The sequence below is a fragment of the Phoenix dactylifera genome, chromosome 5, assembly GCF_051530095.1.
Source record: "Phoenix dactylifera cultivar Ajwa chromosome 5, Ajwa_hap1_PhDact_Kaust_v1.1, whole genome shotgun sequence".
Taxonomy (NCBI): Eukaryota; Viridiplantae; Streptophyta; class Magnoliopsida; order Arecales; family Arecaceae; genus Phoenix; species Phoenix dactylifera.
The window spans coordinates 33,750,487-33,771,955 of NC_143194.1; the positions used below are offsets into that span (position 1 = coordinate 33,750,487).

Genomic DNA, 21,469 nt, shown 5'->3' on the forward strand with positions numbered 1-21,469 from the left:
GGCTCTCAATATCTGTCACTACCTCTTCCACAGTTGTGATGTGAAGTGGCTTGGTTGTACTTAGATCACTAGTCTCCCTTTGGGAATCATTTTGGACAAAGTCTAATTCTGTAAGTTCGTCTTCAAAGTCTTCTTCATAGTCTTCTATATTTGGTTCATAGACTTCTTCGACATATTCGGCCTCTTGGTTCCTAACTTCTGGTTCAGTAATCGAGTAGGTTTTAGTGGAACATTGGGGCGCTATGTGGCCGAATTGTTGACACCTAGAGTATTGGGTTTGGTGCCTAGGAGAGTGGGGAAGGACTACAGGTGGTGCGACCAAACTGATTTTAGGTTGGGCTGTAACAGGGGTCGGCGATTTAGGGGTCCTAGAATTTTGCACGAGCTCACGGATCTCTTGTCTGAATTCCTTGTATCCAGCCCGTATGGCAACGATCTGTTCCTTGATAGACCTCAAAATGTCGGAATTCATGGTAGCTACAGGGGTTTTAGGTTGACCGAGATAGTACTCCATATCACTACAGGTTGGCATGCAATGATGACACTGGGTGATGATGTGAAATGCAGTGTCACTAATGAAACCTTAATAACTATAATGTAGGACCAAAGTTGATGCTGGACAACCTACTAATGCAATCTGTTATGACTTCAGAAATCAGCAAGTCTTCACAATAATAACTTAAAATTTAAATGTTGCTGATTTTTACTTCGGTTATTCAGAATTAAGGATTAAGATTATTCAATTTAAGAAGTTAGATTGCAATCAAGTAGTACAGTTGTTCTGATCCTAAATCAATATGATCGAAGAATGTTAAGAAGCATCCAGTTGTTAGGGTGTGCTAATTTAATATTTAGATTTTAACAGGGCAAATAGGATGGGTTTGAAAGTAGGGGTTCTATGTTCTGAATTTTGACAACAATATAAATTTTCAAGTATATGGCTATCATGCAAGAGAACTAGAACATAATTAAATGAACAAATCCAAGAAAAATGGAAACCTATCACCTGTGGCGGATGCAGTCAACCAGAATGGTGCGTTCGAGGTCTGGGGCGACTATCAGAAGCGAAGTGCAGCTGATGGGCTTGAAAAGGGAGGAGGGAGGGGGTGGTGTGGCCCCCCTGGAGAAGAAAAGGCCCGTTGAAAGGGGCTCTGCAGTGGCTCGGCCTGCTGACTTGGGCTCGTGAGAGAGAGTCGGGGCAGGCTCCTGCTGCGTGGGCCTGGGGTCGGCCCGTGTTGACTTTAGAAGGAGGGTGGGAGGCGCGTGGGATCGGCCAGATAGGAAGGGGTTTGAGGGGAAGAGGGGCGGCGGAAGGTGACAGGGGTTCGAGATGGGGACGGCCGGCGGCGGAGCAGAGGAGGCGGCAGGCAGGTGGCGGCGGTCTGGTGCAGCGGCAAACGGAGGGCAAGCCGGAGGCGGCGAGGGGCTTTGGTGGAGGGGACGGCGATGGGAGTTCGGAAGGTTGCGGCGAGGCGGAGGCAGCAGTGGGCGGCGTGCGATCGGAGAAGAAGCGGTGGGGGTGGCGAAGGCGGCCAGGCGGAGCGGCGTGGTGGAAAAAATGCTCGGACCGGCGGTTGCGAGGGCGGCAAGACGAAGGCGGCGCTGCGGTGGAACGGCGACGGCGGTCGCGGCAAGGACGGACGGCGCTGTGGACGGCCGCGGTGACGAAGGCGGACGAAGGCGGTGGCAAGGCGGCGAGGCGGGCGGCGACGGCGGACGAAGGCGGTGGCGAGGGTGCTCACGGTGAGGAAGATGAACAGGTACCTTTTTTTTTTCCTTTTTTTTTTCTTTTTTTTTTCTTTTTTTTTTTTACTTTTTTTAACTCAGACCCGTTAGGATTCGGGTTAACGGGTTTGACCCGATCCGATACCCTTTACGGACCCGTCACGTGTGGGTCACGTGAAACTTTTTTTTTTTTTTTGGACCCGGGTTACGGGTTGTGGGTTAACGGGTTGAGAACTCCCAGTTACCCTGATTCTTTCTTCAACCTCCCGACGGATTCGGGAGGGCGTCGATCTTCGCGGCGGCGGCTGCGGGCCGGGACAGGGATCACGACGGCGGCTCCACGACCTGCGGCGGCGGCGAGATCACGGCCACGGCTTCGTGGCCTGCGGCGAAGGTCGGCGGCGGTCCCCTCTATGGACCCGATGCAGGCGGTTGGCGGCAGACGCGGGCGACCCGGGTTGCAGCGGCGGAGGGAGGCGTTAGGGCGGCGACGGAGAAGGAGAGCGGTGTCCCACTTCTGGATCTGGCCACGGACGGTGGCCACAGGGGTCGCGGCCGAGAGCTTCCTCCGTCAGGACAGTTGCCGCGCGGTTGATATCAGGACGGCGGGCTTCCGTGGGGTCACGGCGACCTCCGGCAGCGAGTCGAAGCGGCGGCGCTGGTGTTGTCGTCGGTGAGGGATGGAAGCGGTGGCCGCGATCGCGGTGACGGGTGGTCACGGGAACAGGGAACCTGCAAAGGTTTGTTTTTTTTTTTTTTTTTTTTTTTGGAAGGCTTGATGATGGAAGCGGGTGGTAGTGGGCAGTGGGAAGTCAAAGGAGAAAGGCGGAGGCGGAGGCGGTGGGGTGAAGCTGTGCAGCGGGCGTGGGGGTGACTATTCAAATGGCAGCAAAGAAGAAAGGCGCTGTGTAGGATCTGGGGCTTTGGCACAGGGGCAAAGCCGAGGCTCTGATACCAAGTTGATGCCGCACAAGTGCGGAAAAAGAGGAGAAGAAGGAAGAACAAGAGAGGAAGAAGGAAGAAGAGGTTCTAGAGACACAGGAAGAAGAGAAGGGGAGGAGGAGGAGGAAGAATAAGATCTGGGAGGAAAAGAAATTCTTAATCATTCATTAAACCCTAATCATGAAAATAGTTCCCTATATATAGGGCCCAAATACACAACTTGCATAAACCCCCCTTACACAGAAATAAATCCTAATGAACCCACAAATAACACAAATAAGCCCTAAAATGCGAATAAGCCTAGAAATAAAATAAACCACAAATAAACCCTAGAATGCAAATAAGCCCAAAAATAAAATAATAAAATAAATATGCAAATAAACGAGTCTGGCTCAATCCGGGGGCTCAGGATCATCTGGATGAAGGGCTCTGATGTCCCCATCACCACTGTACTGCATGTAAAAGAATGCTTCTCGAACCAGATAGCAACAGATTCTCGTGGTTATTGGAATCCTATCCAATGGCAGAAGCAACCTTTCACTTGATATAAAATTTTGATCACCATAGAAAGATCAGAATACTATAATGAGAGGATCGATTTCGGGTTTGGATTTGGAGGGACTTCACGCCTATGATTTGTACTGTTCATTGTACCATGAACAAGATGTCGAGCTTGTTTCACTCCTTGATCACACATTCCACCCATCCTCTCTAAGTATTAGTTTAGTGAAATTCGAAGCTAAAGTTTACAGGGGCTGTGTGATGACTTCTTAATTTGCCGCAGTAAAGCTCGATGCATCTGCCTGCTTCGAAGTACATGGTGAACGTCAGCGAGAACGACAGTCATGGTTGGACCACAAGGAAGTTTTCTATCTGAACTGGACAAATAGAAATTGCCAGTTCCAGTTCCCAGTTCTGGCAAGCCTTAATAAGTTGGGCTGCTTCAGAATTTTAGCTGCAGCAAAGCCTAGTTCAATATCATTATAATGGTAGGCCACCTTCCCACAGGATGTCTCATCAAGAGTGCCTATACGCCAGATGTGAAATCAGCTGGCCAAATCAAAAATTCCATTGCACAACAGAACACTAGAAGATCTATAATGAGATGATTGCTCTCTTTGTTTGGAACAGCATTAGGTGAAAGAGTCTTATTTATCTATGAATGGTGTCACCAAATTGGAGCCACGTTAGTCTAAGCAAGAAATGCGCACAAGATTAATTGCAATGCGCTTTCTTACCATACAAATCTCACCTCATCAAAATTAGAAGGTCGGAACAATCCGAAATCAGGATGACTAATATTCTCTCCAACACACTCAAATGTGCACAGTATATAAAAGAATTTCTCTTATTGGTCTCCTCTATTGGCACCAATCGCACGTATCGATCCATCTATTTCTTCTATTACATTGCATTTTCTTCAATCACCAAGTGCAATCTAAGTTTGTGGAATTGTGCAGGCTGCGTACTTGGTGTAGTCAGTAACAGAGCTTAGTTTAGTTATCTTGGGGTGGCATGCCCATCGGTCAACTATGTTTTATATCTTCGTAACATCAAATATGAGAGGAAGAATTCAATTATTAAAGATGTACTTTAATGGTGAACCATAACATCGTTCTTTGCTATCACACACGATGGTAACGGGCATACTTTAGTGCTTGTGAACAGACAAAATTATGAGCAATACTTGATAAATTTGTGGCCGAAGCCACTTTATATGAAAGCAACACTTGATCTTTTTTTTTTTTTTCCATCTTACAATTATAGTGCTATAATGGGCATGTGAGTGGACTTCACTCTAAGATATTTTTAAAATTGCCCCCTTCTCAACTCCAAATGACTCTGCCTCCAGTCCATTGCTTCCCCGCGAAGCTGCTTTATACGCAAGCAAACCTTAATCTACATTTTGTTTTAATTTTTATTGCAGTTTTTAATAGGGATGTGAGCGGAAGGCCTTTCTATCTGAACTTGCTTCTTGTGACTTGAAATACGTTGCTTCTTGTGACTTGAAATACGTTTTTTCAAAGGTACTCATATAACATAGGCCTTTCACCTTCGTTTGCTCGTTTGTACTTGAGGACTCAAAAAGTGGCATGTCTGCTTCCTGAAGAGTGACCTTACAACATTCGTTCAGGGGGTATGAGTATGACTAACCTAGTAGTTTACTACCTCTTCCCTCTCTTAGTGCTTATATTCTCGGCTTCAGGCTCCTCTAGCTTGTTCGAATTTGCGACAAGTACAAATAAAAATGAATTAATAAAATATTTTTGGAAAAAAAAATTCTATTACTTCTATTTATGCAGTCTTGTATAGCCTATAAAAATTGATCCAATTTCTATCTATTATTATGATATTACGATAAAATTGGGTACCAAAAAAATAAATGGATTCAGAATGAATTCTACTCTTTATGAATGAGATAAGTAGATTTCACTTCTACTCATAATTTCTATTATTATGATGCGGGGTCGGAACCCCGACACCAGCCCACACACCGGCCGAGCAGGGAAAGCATCCGCGTCCTTGCCGAGGTATTGTCCGCTCTGGGATTGCCGCTTCGGGTCTCGGCGGGAGGTCGCCCAGGGCCGTGGCCCAATGACAGTCACCGCCGAGCCCTGACGGCGCGGGGGGCCGCGGAGGTACTACCCCTACCCTCACGGTTTTGTCCTACAAAAGGGCCCTCGGTAAGGAGAGGTTATTGAGCCCCCCATTTAAGGCACAGACCTTTCCGCTGATTAGCCGATGTGGGACTAAACTGGGAACCCCATCCCACAACACAGCCCCCCCAGCGGGAAGGTCTGTGCGTGGCCGGGGCCCTTCCTCTAGCGCCATCTGATGCGGGGTCGGAACCCCGACACCAGCCCACACACCGGCCGAGCAGGGAAAGCATCCGCGTCCTTGCCGAGGTATTGTCCGCTCTGGGATTGCCGCTTCGGGTCTCGGCGGGAGGTCGCCCAGGGCCGTGGCCCAATGACAGTCACCGCCGAGCCCTGACGGCGCGGGGGGCCGCGGAGGTACTACCCCTACCCTCACGGTTTTGTCCTACAAAAGGGCCCTCGGTAAGGAGAGGTTATTGAGCCCCCCATTTAAGGCACAGACCTTTCCGCTGATTAGCCGATGTGGGACTAAACTGGGAACCCCATCCCACAACAAATGAGATAAGTAGATTTCACTTCTAAGGTATTTTCAAAATGAAATCTGGTAAAATACTCAGATGAAGTTCATTAAGTAAATAAAATTACACAGTATTATGGAGGAAAGAGGGTAAATAAGGACATGGAATTGTGTAGGAAAGAGAAATGAAAGAGCTACGGGACACGCTTACGACGGTAAAAATGCACTGTTTTTCCTGATCCGAGATTCTTGGGACGAAAATCGGCTAACAAAATATTGCATAATAATTGTTACGCTGTGTCACCAGTACAAGCTAATCAGAAACTTAAGTATGCTTTATTTTTTAATTAATTAGATAATTTATACTCATCTAGTATGAATATATTCAACAAAATTAGAAAATAATATATCTTTAAATCAATCGCCAAAGTAGGACGTCCATAAGATTTTCTTAGTGTTCAACACCAAAAATGATGCTCTATTCGCCTTGCACGAGTACCATTATTAAGGGTACTGGTTGGTGCCTTGCAGCAGCATCCCCAGCTCTAACGGAGGACAAACGGCGCTCCTAAACTCCTCGTCCGACTCCAGCACGCTCATCGACTCGGGAACCAGGCAAATCTCCAGATCCACGCTCCCCCCTCCCTCCCAACCCGAGTACGACGTCACCTTCCCGTCGAACTTGTTCGCGCTCCCGCTCCGCGCCGCCACCGCCTTCCCCCACCCGAACTCGCACCCATACACGTCGAACCGGGGCGAGCTCCCCATCATCACGCTGAACCGGTCGAACATGCTTAGCCGGTACACCACGGGCCGGGCCATCCAGGCCCTCAACTTGTCCCGGATCGCGCTGTCGTCGTGCTCCGCCACGGTCCGATTCAGCAGCCAGGCGGCCCACCCAAGGTCGTGGTTCAATAGCTCGCCCACCGTCGTCGTGGCAATGATGGGGTACATCGAGTTGCCGAAATAGTCGGGCGAGAGGGGCGGGCTCAACCGGGCCCGGTTCTGGGCGGCCATTCTGCAGCTCGTCTTCTGGTCGGGCGGCAGGTTGCGGGTTCTGGTGATGGACCTCCACACGAGGGCGGAAAGAGCTTGGAAAGAGGAGATGGAGTTGGTGCCGCGCGCTTGGTTGGCTCTGGCTTTCAGCTGGGCAATGGACTGGGCTGAGAAGTGGAAGATCTTCTCCCGGAGGGGAGGTGGAGAGAATCTCTCGATGAAGTCATCAGGGTGGGAGAAGGGTAGTTTGACGGGAGGGGTGTCATAGCCGTCGATGAACCAGCGGTCGTAAACAGGAGGGCGAGAGAGGGCGGCGACTCCTTTGGTCCGGGTGATCTGGGCCCATGCGTTGAAGAAGTTCCAGTAGGAGGTGCCATCTCCAACGGCATGGTTGAAGGAGCATCATAGCCGTCGATGAACCAGCGGTCGTAAACAGGAGGGCGAGAGAGGGCGGCGACTCCTTTGGTCCGGGTGATCTGGGTCCATGCGTTGAAGAAGTTCCAGTAGGAGGTGCCATCTCCAACGGCATGGTTGAAGGAGCATCCGATGAAGATGCCATCCGCCAGCTCGGTGAGCTGGACGGCGAGCAGCGGTTGAGCGTGGCCGTCATGGTCGACGGCACCGTCAAGGGGGAAGAAGGATTGGACGAAGGAGGGGACGTCGTCGGAAGGGGATAGCACGTCGGAGACTGTAACTTCGCGAGCAATGGCGTGGATGAATTCCGCGCCTTCTCCGTTGCAATCGATGGACCAGAAGATGCCGGTCACCTTCTGGTTCTCATCGCGCGCCTCTTCGGTCACGAAACGGCCGGCGAGGGGATAGAAATGAAGGAGAGCCGTGGAGAGGGAGGATTTGAGGCGGTCGATGATTTGGTCGGTGGAGAGGGAAGGCGGGAGGTTGGCGAAGAGGAGGCCCTTTTGGATGTAATGGCAGGAGAACATGACGAGATCCCATGGCGTCAGGTGGAAGCGCTTGGGAGGGAGTGGTGGGGGTTTCACCGTGCATGTGGAGAGGTGGTGGACTGGATGTGGAGGCGAAGGCATTGCGTTGGCCAACCTAAAGTGCCAGCCGCCGCCGCAGTTTTCTGAATGCGGTTTCTTGTCCACCGTTGTCTCTACATCCTGTCTGTCCTCAACTCCTTCACATAAATAACATCCTCAGCCTACGACCGACGGGGTTTCACGTGCTTGGGTTTCGGATCGCGTGTTTGGGTTTAGGTACGGTAGGTGGACCGGATGCAGTTTCTCGGTGATTTCTTACCTAAATAATTTATAAAATAAATTACTAAATCTTGAATGAGATTGACGTTTAAACCTCATAAGATATAAAATCCAATAAAATTACCCCTAAATAAGGAGAATGATTCATACATTTTTTTTTGAATGATTGTTATATTGCATAAAGTTAATTTAGTGAGTATCAAAAATTTTTCTCACTTGATATTTGAATCTCATTTAAAATAATCGGTTTGACTAACGTAAATTTTAGAGAGATAAGCCTGTTGAGTATAAGTATAATTTATTTTTAATCTCCAAAAAAAATTATAATTTACTTTAATTTATGCTTATAACTAAGTCCGTCAAGCTTGCTCAACTTAATAAAAAGAGTAAAAAATATCAAACCTACTACACTCAACAAGTCACCCTACCTGGTCAAGAGAGGACGAGGTAAAGTTGTTTCCCTAGGTCTGCAAAAGCCGAAAGAAAGAAATAAAGAAAGAGATGGCTGTTCTACCTGAAATTTTCAAACGAGATGGGTACCTGCACCACGTTCTTCCTGCATACAAATTATTTCTCTTCAATTGGAATACCCCCGATGCAAGAAGCCCATGAATTCTCATAATATGAAAACCTCTGATACTGCGATCCATTCAGCCAGAAAAATTACTTCGGAAGTACCTACTCGGGGGAGGAAGCAGCTCAGGGGCCTCGACGGAGAGATGAAGACTGACACTGCCTTTATTGCCTGGTCGACGGCAGCGTGCAGGCTACGTGCTTCTTTTTGCAGCTTGGACCCAGAAAATCAGGTTGGTGTCGAAATGTTCCCCAGCCAACGAAGTCTTGCACGACTTGGCCAAGGTCTGTGAACTTGTTTTTTGAGTAAAAAATGCTCATATTTTAGTATGTAAATACTAACATTATAAAGTATCATTTGGCCGCCAGGTCAAGTATACGGAGCACCCACCCACCCACCACCATGCACAATGAATGGCGAATGCCTACATTGGCAAGGAAAGTTTTGCTGTCTACTAAATTGTTGGAATTTGATGTGGCCGACACACAAAAAAAAGGGGTAATCAAGCAGAACTAGTTACAAATCATGAAAAGCAATGGACATAGTTGAGTAAATGCTAATTTTGCCACTATTGTGGTATTCATTGTACATGACCATAAATTTTTTCTAAAGAATTTTTTTTTTCAAAAAGTGCATTTGGGATTGGTTTTGCATGATTTCCAGATGCCCATATAAATAAAAAGAACAGTCCATACTATACATGTTCAGTAATTTCATGGTCCTAAGATGGAATATTTTATTTTAATTAAAACATGGGAAAAATGATGTCCTCTTGTGGCAAGAAACAGAAGAATTTTTATCTTTTTGTTTGATGATTCTGAAATCCTTTTTGGGTTTGCCTATTTTGGTCCTACAGATTCGCTAGGCTATGCAGTCCATCTCTGGTTGTGAGATGTTTTCAACACTATCTACCAACAAAAAAAAGGAAAAAAAAAGGAGGGGGAAAAGAAACTCTTTTATAGGTTGACCCTAAGGAGCTCTCCCTTGCTTGGGCTACATTAAACTCACAATCAGAACAGATCCACTCTGATGTTGGTCGATATAATATTTCAAGCACTGAAATTTGAAATTCTTAAGAGCCTTTCAGTTCTTGATGCTTCAAATGTTCCATTTTTCTCTTTTTGACTTAATTGCTCCTGGGTTTATTGATCTGCAACCCTCTCCTAAATCATGTGCAAGAATTCCTAAAAACGAAGCAAACCTGAATCAGCTTCTCAGTCATGTTGATATATCATCTTGTGATAGGGTATGCAGATTTTGTGATTTATGAGCATTTGACTTTGACGATCTATATATAGATCAAATCTTTGGAAAATTTACATTCCCTTTAATCAAAGTTGCTGTCTCAAATTAGCTTGGCATGAGATGTTATTGGTGGAATTATGGTAAAATCCGTGGAAAGTGGGATGCAGAAAGCATTTACAGAACAAGTTGATTGGCATCCGTCATCTGAAGGTAACTGGAGAATGGGATACTATGATTATGATAACAGGAAAATGTCACAGTCAAACACCATTTTAGCCCCCTCTTTTTTTTGTACATGACACCATTGTAGTCTACTAGTGTACAATTTCAAATCCTTAGGAGCAAGCCACGTATGGCACTTCTGGGACAATGATGCTAGAGCTTCTTCAAAGTATATGAGCTTTAGCAATTACCACAGCTTCCTAAGGAAATATGGAAGTCAGGAATAGCATTAGCTTGTTTGCTTAACCTCCCTGTAAGAGATGCATGGAACATAGTTTGAGTCCTTCATCCTCAAGGTAAGTTTTCTTTAAATACAAAACCTAAAACTACCATTTTTCATAGTAATGATGATCAATAATGCTCATCTGATTTGTTTGATTTGCTGGACATTTCTTCTACATCTTAGTCAAAGCAGTCATTATAAATCCCTACTTACATCTCTCATGCAAGTCATCTTTGGTATCTGCAGCAGCAGAAATCCAAGCTTGACATTTCAAACTTCTTTGGACATGTTAACTACCATCTCAAATACTGCTAGTTGAACTTCTCAAGTTCAAAATGCCCAACCCATCACCTGCCTAATTTTAACACATCCACCTCAACAATCCCATTATTGCAACAATAATCTTATATGCATGTATATTCTTCACTGCTTAACGCCAGTATATTGCGGATAGTGGAAATATCGATTCAACTCTAGATTGTCTAGTTCTTCAAAGCATACCTTAACACACTAATGAAAGAAAACGAGAGCCTGTACCTTGAAATGTCTATTCTAGACTAAATTCAATGCTATTGAAATCTAGCATCCATAAGCTTTAAATGTTAAAAATCAGCATGCTAGACTCATCTTGGACATCCATGTTAATATTGATGAACATAGCAAACTACATTTATTACATCCTATTGTTAGTTCTGTCTCAGAAACTAGCACCAACAAAGCAATGTGGTACCAAACATAGCAACTAGCATGATAAGAATTTAACAAATCTTTTAATCAAATAGTCTATACTTCTCAATGTGAATAAACATTAAACAAAAGTTCTATTAGAAATACAAACACAAGCTTGAGCACTATAATTGTAAAAGGAGTCTTTTCAATGTGGGTTGCTCGATAGGTCTCTCAGAAGGTCTATATTTGTTAAGTGAAATCCATGAAAGCTGACATTAGACATTTCTCTCAGGGGCAAATGCCTTTGATAACTTCTATTCTAAAGCCCCTTCTCTCTTAATGGGCTTAAAAGGCCGATCCTGCATGAAGGTTAAATGCTTCTTGATAGGAAAGCCTTTGAAATTGTGCTTTCAGAGTTCTGATGACTGCTAGGAAAGGGTTTAGATACATAGGGTTATTATTTCCTCAAGAAAAAACTGTCAACTCCATTAAGGGCGATTTCAATGATCGATCACCTGGGGCTAAATATGTAAGGCATTCTTTCGATAAATGGATTCTCAGCTAAGTCATTGAGTTGTTTGTTCCCCCCCATCACAAGGTATTCTTTCGTTCTCTCCTCCAACTTATTTATACTATATATTTTATTGTCTTTAACCATTTTTTTTTCTCTTTCTTTCGAAGCATGATCCAGGTAATGCAGAGCGGGAAAACTTTCTCATTTCAACATTAATAGAATATCCTTAATGTGAAGGCACGTGTGTATTTGCATGAGAAAATTTAAAGAATAGCATATTACCTGTGATTATGAAGTCAGTAAGCTACCAGCGTCATCTGATCCCACAGTGCTGGCTGTAGAATTATCTGACTCTAACTCAACGAGTTTTGTTGCGGCAATTTCACCATAACTTGTATTCCCATGAACCCTGCAAGCCCCCAAGAAGGCCTCCCAAGTGCCCTTGTCATCTCTCAAAGCTGTACTTTCAATTGCTTCATATGCTTCTTTTAATCTCCCATCCTTTGCAAGCAAACCTCTCAAACAAGCATAGTGCTCTTCCCTTGGCTTCATCGTGTAATCTAGAATCATCGAATTAAAGTAGCTTAATCCATCATGTAACATACTGGACGAACTACATGCAGAAAGGATTGCTGTGAAAGCAACAGAGTCCGGACAAACACCTGCTGCTTGCATGTCATTAAATAGTTGGAGTGCGGCATGCCCTTCTCCACTGCGGCCATAGGCCAATATCATGGTGGTCCAAGACACCACATTTTTAATGAACATTTGATCAAAGAGCTGCCGACAAATATAGGAGGGAGCCCCACATATGCTGTACATGTCAATCAGACCGCTCAAAATATGATCATCCAACTCAAACTGTCTTTTAACTATATATCCATGGATCTGAGTCCCAATTCGAAGAAAACCCAGTTTGGAAACAGCTCCGAGAGCACAACTGATGGTCCTCTCAGTTGGTACAATGTGAGAACTAACCATCTTCAGGTATGTCTGCAAGGCGCCATTCATATCTTGCACACGAGTGTAGCCTGTCATCAATGCGGTCCAGGCCACAACATTAGGTTCGATGGTTTGACTCAAAAACCGATCCGCACAATCCATCCTACCAAGCTTGGCATAGAAATCTACCAGTGAGCTGATAGTAGCTTTGCTTAATTTACCAAACCTTCTCATCAAGTAGCCATGGACCTCGGAGCCATGCCTTAGCCGACCACAATGTTTCAAAGCTGACAAGATGCTAACAAGAGCAACATCATCTGGAGACACACCTTCATCGATCATCGCTCTAAAATAATGAATCGCCTCGTCAAAGTTCCCGCTTTTGTAACTATGGGATATGACAATGGTCCAAGAAACAACATCTCTGCGAGGCATTGTGTCGAACAGCCGGTGCGCTGCCTCAGGCAATCCACATTTGAAGTAGCCATCTAGTAGGCCAGCAGCGACGGAGCTATGGGACTCCAGTTTGAGGCGTAAGATGTCATTGTGCACGAGCCTCAAGTTTTTGAGGTCTGACAGCGAGGAGCAGGCCATGAGGACATGGACTACTGTCGCTGGGCTCGGCGCGATGAGTTCATCTACGATTTGGTAGTACAAGGAGATGCACTTCTGGTAGTTGCTCTTCCGCAGTTGAAGCTCGATTCTGGACTCCCAGAGCTTGGTTTGAGTTTGGGAGGATGGAAGCGGGCGAGTGCTTTGGCTTTGGTTGTTGTCGCAGTTATGTGCATGGACAAAAAGCAAAGAGTTATAGGTGAGCGAAGGAACAATAGTTAGACCGCAGGCATGGGAGGTCCTGCGAAATCCATGGCAATCGATCTTGAACGGATTTGGAAGGAGGGCGGTGTGGCGAGAGAGAGCCGGTGGAGGGAACTGGGGATGGTGCATCCTCGGGCCGCCTTGGCCTTGTCTTGGGGGCTCCGAGTTTGGGAAGACGACACTGCTGTTCAAAAATATCAGTTAAATTAAATTTTTCAATAATTTTATTGGATCTGCAAAGAACGCCGCTTGAGAACTGGAGAAGGTCCATCCTAGGTGGAGGACAGCGGTGACAGACGACGCCATCGCCGTCGTCGTCCGGCGAGAGGGCGAGTAGGAGAAAGGAGGAGGAGAGGGCGGAAGGCGAAATCGAGTTCGGATTAACTTGTCGGGAAAATTAACTAAAGATTCGTAGGTAGGGTTTTTTTTAATATATATATATATAATATTTTATATAAAATTAGGAAATATGGCGTTTAGCCAATATATGACTGGCACCCCAGGAGTGCTTTCTAGATCAGGCATGTATTTCTGAAGATGAACAAAGCTACTGCTTAGGTCGCTTTATTTGCTGCTCATCATTTTGAAGAATTTTTATGGACCTTTTGCTTTTTTTTTTTATGTAACTTTCTTGCTAGTAATGTAGCTATCCATGCTCATGCAAAATGAGCGTGAATCGGTGGTTAAAAAAAAAAAAATCTAGATATTTAAAATATTTTTATCTCAATAGATTAGCATGTAGCCTCTAAGTACCAGCCTTCTTCCTTTTTTTTAATTTTTTAAGAAATGATATTTTATTATTTTTTTTTTGCTTAAGCGGGTTATTCATACCTCACGGGTACGAATACACCCTAAAGAGTCAGAATACAAAATGTCCCGAAGAGCTCCGGGCATCTCTCTCTCCCCAGCCCATAGGGTGCCTCCAGAGTGGCTCGCAACAAACGCGGCCACCCAATCGGCCGCCCCATTGGCCTCACGATATACATGCATAGCCTGTAGCGTAACACCCTCCCTCACCATCATCCATATGTCACGAAGCAGAGGATGAGCATCTCCGTGACCGACCGGGCCCCTACGAATCCAGCTGATCACCGTAGCCGAGTCGCCCTCCAGAAGGACCGAACTCGCCCGAAGTACTCGCCGCACATAGGACAAGCCCAACCAGGCCGCTCGCAACTCTGCCCCTGGGACAGAGATATCAAAAATCTGACGGCCCCCTGCTGCCACCACATCCGACCTCGGGCCCCTAACAACAAAACCGGCCCCTCCCCTCCTACCACCGTCCAAGACTGAACCATCAAAATTGACCTTGAGGAAACTCGGGGGTGGGGGCTCCCAGGTAAAGAATACCCTGTGTGGAGCTGCCGAAGCACTATGGGATCCCCAGATGTCCCGAGCTATCAAAGGTCTATGAGCTGGCTCTGCCTGGATAATCTCTGTCGCCTGAGCACAGGCCCGCTCCATCACAAACCGTAGGGACAGCCGACGCTGACAAAACACCCGGGCGTTCCTGGCCAGCCATATCTGGTACGCTGTGCAGGACGCCCTAATAGCCGATCCCCGCATCTGAGTAGAACCCGCCCAAAGCCGAACCTCCTCCAAGTAAAACTCCCTACTCCTCCAGGTATCCTCCGGTATCCCAGTCAGCCTCCAAACACCTCTCGCCCATGCACAGTGGAATAGAACATGATCCACCGACTCGTCCACCCCACAGTCCGGGCATAAGGGTGAAAGGCCCATACCTCGTCTACACAGCTCTGAGCATGTCGGCAATCGCGCCCAGGCCACCTTCCAGAGGAAAAGAGCAACCCTCTGGTGTAGCCCAAACCTCCACACCCAACCACAATCTAGCCCCGACTGTGAACCTGGCTGAATAAGCCGGGTAACATCGCCGACCCCAATGCTCGCTCTACTGGTGGTGCTCCAGACTCTGACATCTGGACCTCCTGACCCCGGAAGGGGAATCGACCAGACCCGCTCTACTAGATGCTCTCCAAACAGCTGGCCCAGCCTGTCACTATCCCACTCGGCTCCTCCTGGTCGGAGCAGATCGGAAACTCGGAGACCCTCCCCCGCCTCAGCACAGAGAGTCGTCGGCCATAGTCTCAAGGGAAGTGCATCCACCCATGGGTCCGCCAGCACATCAATACTCCGTCCATCACCGATCAGCCACCTCGAATGCGCTAGGACCATAGGCACATGCCTCTCAATCTCTCGCCACATAAAGGATCTCCTCCGCCGGGCTATCCCCTGACCCTCAAGGCCCGCCCGGCTGTACCTGGCTATCATAACCTGGCTCCAGTGACCATGCGGCTCCAGGACAAACTGTGCCGCCCTCCGTGCCAATAGGGCCTCGCGTCGCACCAGGGGTGACTGCACCCCCAGCCCGCCCTCCCGCAGTGGTAGACACACCCTCTCCCAGGCCACCAGATGTATCCCATGCCCCCCTCCGTAGGAGCCCCAAAGAAAGCTCCGCATGAGCCGCTCAATCCCCACCAGCACAGTCTTCGGCACTACTGTATGAGCCATCAGATAAAAAGGCATGGAACATAGAACTGACCTGATCAATGTCAACCTCCCCATCATAGAAAGTGATGATGCCCTCCATCCCTCTAATCTGCTCCGCACCCTCTCCAGTAGGGTAGAGCACTCTGCCACCCGTAATCTCCTCCCTGTGATGGGAACCCCAAGATACACCAGAGCCCCTGTCTGCTCCTGTATCCCCAATGTCGCCCTGATCTCCCGGCGCACCCTCCCCACAGTGCTTGGGCTGAAGAAGATGGCGGACTTGTGTAGATTGACCCTCTGCCCAGACATCACACAATAATCGGATAGCACGCCCTGGAGGGCTCTGGCGTCCGACACCCTCGCCCTAGCAAGTAGAAGGCAGTCATCTGCAAATAGTAAATGAGAGATAGGTTGGGAACCCGGGGCTGGACAGTAGGGTGCCAGCCCCCGATTCCCACAAGCAGTGTGCAAAGCTCGGGAAAGCACATCAGAGCAAATAATGAATAGAAACGGGGACAGAGGACATCCCTGACGTAGCCCCATAGTAGCACGAAAGAAGGGCGATGGTGAGCCGTTGATCAAAATGGAGAAGCTAGGCCCATGCACACATCCAAGAATCCAATCAATCCAAACCTGGTGGAACCCAAAACTCTCTAGTGCCCGCCGCAGAAAATCCCATCGGATCCGGTCATAGGCACGCTCCATATCTAATTTCACTGCCATCAAGCATTGCCTCCTCGAGGCTCGCTGCAGATCCCCCATCATCTCCTGGGCCAGCAAAATGTTGTCTGAGATGCTCCTCCCTCCCACAAAGGCTCCCTGCTCCTGACTAATGATACGTGGCATAAGGTGCCTCATCCTCCCCACCATGATCCTCGCCACCACCTTATACAGGGTGTTGCATAAACTAATGGGTCTGTAATGACTCGGTTCCGAAGCATCGGGATGCTTCGGTATCAAGGTGATGAAGGTGGCCTTCCAGTCATCTGCCATGCCAGCTCGGCTAAAGTAAAGCTGTACTGCCTCCACCACTGCCCTCCGAATAATGCACCAATATCTACGAAAGAAAAATGGAGGGAAACCATCCGGACCAGGGGCCTTGTCCTCTGCGAGCCCCCAAACTGCCTCCTGCACCTCCAACTCCGTCACTGGCTGAATCAAGGCTGTGTTCTCTGACTCCTCCACTCTGAACTCCGACCGTGGGAGAACTCCCGTCTCAATTATCCCCCCCTCCTCAGTCCATCTAGACCTGAAGAACTCAAATAACACCTGCCTAACTGCCGAGTCCTCCTCCACACGGTGGCCCGCCCCAACCCTCAAGGAGCGGATCATATTCCTCTGCCTTCTGATGACTGTGGATCGGTGAAAAAAGCTAGTGTTCCGGTCACCATCCTTAACCCACTGAATTCTGGACTTCTGTCTCCAAAAAATCTCCTGCTGCCGCAACAAGGAATGATGGGAGGCCAATGATCGCCGCAGGTCCGCCAGATCAGCCTCCGAAAGCACCTCCCCTCGATCCTCCCGCCCCTGGGCGTCCGATATCGCTGCCTCTACCTCCTCTAGCCTCCTGAAGATATTACCGACGGTCTCCCGGTTCCAACGCCGAAGACGGCGTTTGGTGAGCTCCAACCTGCGTGACACCCTCTGCATAGCGTCACCTCGTACTGGCACCCTCCACACCTCCCTAACTATCTCCCAGGACTGGGGATATGACAACCACAACTTCTCAAAGCGGAAGGGGCTATGATGCACAGATCCCGACACTGTCGATATCAAGAGAGGACAATGGTCAGAAGCAATCCGAGCTAGATGACTAACCTGGTAGGCCGGAAAACGCTGAATCCAATCTGGGGATGCAATGGCCCTGTCGATCCGCTCCCACACTCTAGCTTGCCCAGATTGATTGTTACACCAAGTAAAACGAGGTCCAGAGTAGCCGAGGTCCACCAGCCCATTCCTCTCCACAAACTCTCGGAACTCCCTCCTGTCCACCGAATCAGAGTATTGTCGACCTCCTCTCTTCTCATCTGGGCCTAAGATATTTTATTATTTACTATTCTGATTTGGCTAAGCGGGAGAAAGCTGACTCAACCCTTTTTCTTCCTAACTTTTTTATTATTTTTCTTCAAAACAAAAAATATTTTAATATTTTTTCTGAAACATTTTTTTTTCCGATCTCCATCCACCTTTGCACGCAAGTGGCGTCTACGACAAGAAGTCTAACGCTGTCGTTGTGCTCGCCGTTCAGGACATCCGGCGGCAGCTGAGTTGGAATGGGATGTTTGTCTAAAAATTTTCGTTTCTTCAATAGGATGGATATGCCATATTAGTTAAGAGCTAGCCATGCCAAGAAACTCTGTTCTGTTCGAGAAATGTGACCGATTTTGAAAGATTTGGATTGGTTTGAAAAATGACCAATTAGCAGATTATTTAATCCTTTTAGGCTCTCAGGGGACTAAGGATTGGACAAGGCCTGATCAATTCGTCGAAAAACCATTCAATGTCATTGAATTCAGTTGTGCTTTTTGCCTAGCAAGGGCAAAGATAATCAAAACCATAACCTCCATATCTCAACTATTTGGAAGGATCATCATTCACCAGTAGTAAGAACAAAATTCCTGCCCTAAAAATTCTTCCATATATTGCGATACCCACTAAAATCTCCTATTGAACTAAGTGATGGGCCTCAAATTATTTGATATATACCTATTAAGGAATAAATTGATTATAAATTGACAGTAATCATTTATCGAGCCACTATTTCAGTAGACCATCTAGACACGCACGCACAAATAAAAAACCTCCATTCTGCAGTAGAGATACCAACATCTTTATGTCAAAGGTGCAAGTTGGCTTGTCCGTGTCTAAGCGAGATGTGGATCCATCAATAGCTTATTTTTGACCATCGTCCAATATATATATATATATATATATATATATATATATATATATATATATATTCTGGGGGTTTAAAATGCAATATAGATGATTGAGATTTGTATAATAAATCTGCTCAATTGGGAAAAAAAAAGCTATTTGGTCTATTTAGGTAACCGTTCAGCTGTGCTGGATTTTCTACTGAATTGGGCAGCCTATTTGAGCATATATCCAGATAAACCCAACAACCAAGTTTGCAGAAGGGAAAAAAAAAATAGGTCTTCAGTATTGGTTGCGACTTAGATTGGGATTTGGATGAACCCTTAAAAAATTATCGGCTAGGCTGGTCGACAGGTCTGATTCCAGAACACCCAAACAGACCCATAGACTAAATTCATTTCCTATTTCTTAATCATACATGTATGCAAAGAATGGAAATTTGATTCTCAATTTTATCAGAGTAGTTATAAAACCCATTTCGTCTGCTTTTCCTCAGAGCTCATTATCCATAATTGAGCCAGTCATGATGCCCGATTCTTAAAAGGATATATCCGACCCCCTGATGAGAAAATAAATCTCTCTCTTCTCTTAAACAAGCTTTAATAGCTTAACTTACCTTCTCGAAGGGACGAAGAGCAAGATTCTACATCAGTTACTTGTTGCTAATCAAAAATGTCAGTCTCTCATAGCTGGGTTTTCTTTCAGTAACTCCACTGCAAACACCAGACACAAACATCTGCCTTTTTTTTATCTTTTCTTTTTCAGAAGAGACCAGACATGACAACTTTGTCCGTCCAGAAGCATTGCACTCAATCAGTGCATTGTAGCACTGTCCAGAAATATCTGATAAAAATCTCCCAGTGGTTTAAGATATGATGTAAATTATGGTAAACCAATTGAAGATTCAGGGAGTTCAAAAATTTCGACATCTTTCTTAGACTAAACGCATTTCCTAAATTCATGATCTAGTATTTTGGAGACTGAAATTTGATTCTCAGATACATGAATCCTTATAGAAGTATTTTCTTTGCTTTGGTTTTATGGAAATCTTATTTCCCTATGCCTCTTGAAAGGGAGAGGTGCCTTTGGAAACGCGGACACAGATGGTGCATGGCTATCATTAGCTCGTGCCATAAGATGTTGGGTTAAGTCTCACAACGAGCGCAATCCTCATATTTAGTTGCTGGAGTCTATCACTATGCCTGACTTCTAATTTAGGATTGGTTCAGCTGTGCCCGAAAAAAAAAAGATTGAATCAGCAGCAATAGAAAAGATAAAACCTAAGGTTATTTTATCTCTTCAATATGCTTTTGTATCGTAATTTATTCTTAGGGCCCGTTTGATTCACGGTAATCTGATATAGAAAAATAAATTTTATAACAAATTACCGTGTTTGGTATAAAAAATGGATGAAAGAAATGGTAAAATAAATGATGGGTCCTATCTTTATTTTTCTAAGAGAGAAGATAAAATAAATAGCACCGAGAGATGATATTTGTTTTTCCACATTGGATTACTAAGTAAAAGTAATATAAAATTATTATTTTTTAAACTAAAATAGCCTTACTCATATTATATTAATTATATTATATAATTAATAATAATTATGTTAATATATTAATATATTGATTAACAATATCTATAAATATTATATTTAATATATTTATTAATAAATAATGAAAAATATTTATTTAAATATCAAAATATACTAAATTTATTGATAATAAGAAATGTATTTTCTAAAATATGTATAATTAATTTACAAGTATTTACTAATTCATATAAATATATTTCAATATTCAAAATAGCCAATATTTACAGCATTTCTATAAATGGGTCATAAATAGCCAACAAATGGATTGATAAAAAAATGTTATTACTTGAATTATTTATTCAAAAGCAATGTTGGAAATTTGGCAATATTTCTATATAAGATTACCTCTAACCAGATATAGTAATCTTTTTCCAATACCATTTTTGAAGTACTTTTTCCACCAACCAGATGTGGTAAAATTTATTTTTTCCTCCAATCATTTTTAGATAAATGATTTTTAGGAATCATTAGATTACTCTACAATCTAACATACCCTAACCAAATGAACCTTTGAAGGGACAGAAAGACTGCAGATTGTGTCCCAAGCGTCCCAAGTAGTAGTTATATGGAACCTGCAAAATCTGTATAAAAATAGAGGAAACAAGTAAGTTCAGGCCATAGTGCTATGTATGCCCGTTTCGTTTTAACGCAGGCAAAGTGAATCCATCGTTACACCAGATGCGGAAAAGAAGGGGAGCTTTCCCATTGAATTAAGCAATTTAAAACAACACCATAACTTCTCTATGATAAGCCTAGAGCTCTAATAGTGTACAAGAAATGTTACTCGCCACCATCTTAGATAGCTCCAAAGTTTGCTTTCATATAACTGTGCTATGAGCCGTGAAAGAAAAGAAAAGCTTTTCTAATTATACACTCCATAATCTAGCTTAGAGTACTGGATATCTGGATGGTTGGGAGAGGGACATGGAAAATAACAGTTGTCTCTACATAAATGGAGATTCTACAAATTTACAGCCACTTGCTCGGAAGGAAGAATCTTTGAAACAAGCCAAAAGACCTGGCTGAAAATTCAGAAACTAAGCATTCCAAAGTCTTGGAATCAAAATCTGGCTCAATCTTTAAAAGAAAGAGACTAGTATTTCCATATACCTGCAAGCAAGGTACGCTGTTTCGGTACCGGACTCCGAACTAATGTCATTCTATTACTGTATCGGTATGCCCAATATACAGATCGATTCAGCATATCAAATATTGGTACATTCTTTGTACCATATGTTGGTATCGAATCAGAACAGTACGGTACATTTCGTACCATCTAGTTTGATAT

The 21,469-nt window shown here is 45.2% G+C and overlaps 1 protein-coding gene across 6 annotated transcripts; it reads right to left on the reverse strand.

The window, feature by feature from the left end:
* Positions 1-5,819: 5,819 nt before the first annotated feature.
* Positions 5,820-13,624, reverse strand: LOC103715948 (putative acetyltransferase At3g50280). Of its 6 annotated transcripts, none has more exons than XM_089930927.1 (3): positions 11,727-13,624; positions 7,236-8,857; positions 5,820-7,113 (listed from the first exon to the last, which is right to left on the reverse strand). In XM_089930927.1, exons 2-3 carry the CDS (start codon positions 7,818-7,820, stop codon positions 6,286-6,288), a joined length of 1,413 nt encoding a protein of 470 aa, XP_089787053.1. In that variant the 5' UTR covers positions 7,821-8,857; positions 11,727-13,624; the 3' UTR covers positions 5,820-6,285. The 6 variants fall into 6 exon arrangements, 4 of the variants coding, with proteins under 4 accessions (XP_089787053.1, XP_026663848.4, XP_026663846.3 ...); XM_026808047.4 differs by lacking the exon at positions 5,820-7,113 and having other exon boundaries at positions 7,885-8,857; positions 11,727-12,004; positions 12,107-13,623; XR_003387332.4 differs by lacking the exon at positions 5,820-7,113 and having other exon boundaries at positions 7,887-8,553; positions 8,676-8,857; positions 11,727-13,621.
* Positions 13,625-21,469: the final 7,845 nt, after the last annotated feature.

What these genes read in the sequence shown, in the direction of transcription:
- LOC103715948 (XM_026808045.4), bottom strand. Translation starts at nt 13,331, where the DNA reads ATGCACCATCCCCAGTTCCCTCCACCGGCTCTCTCTCGCCACACCGCC.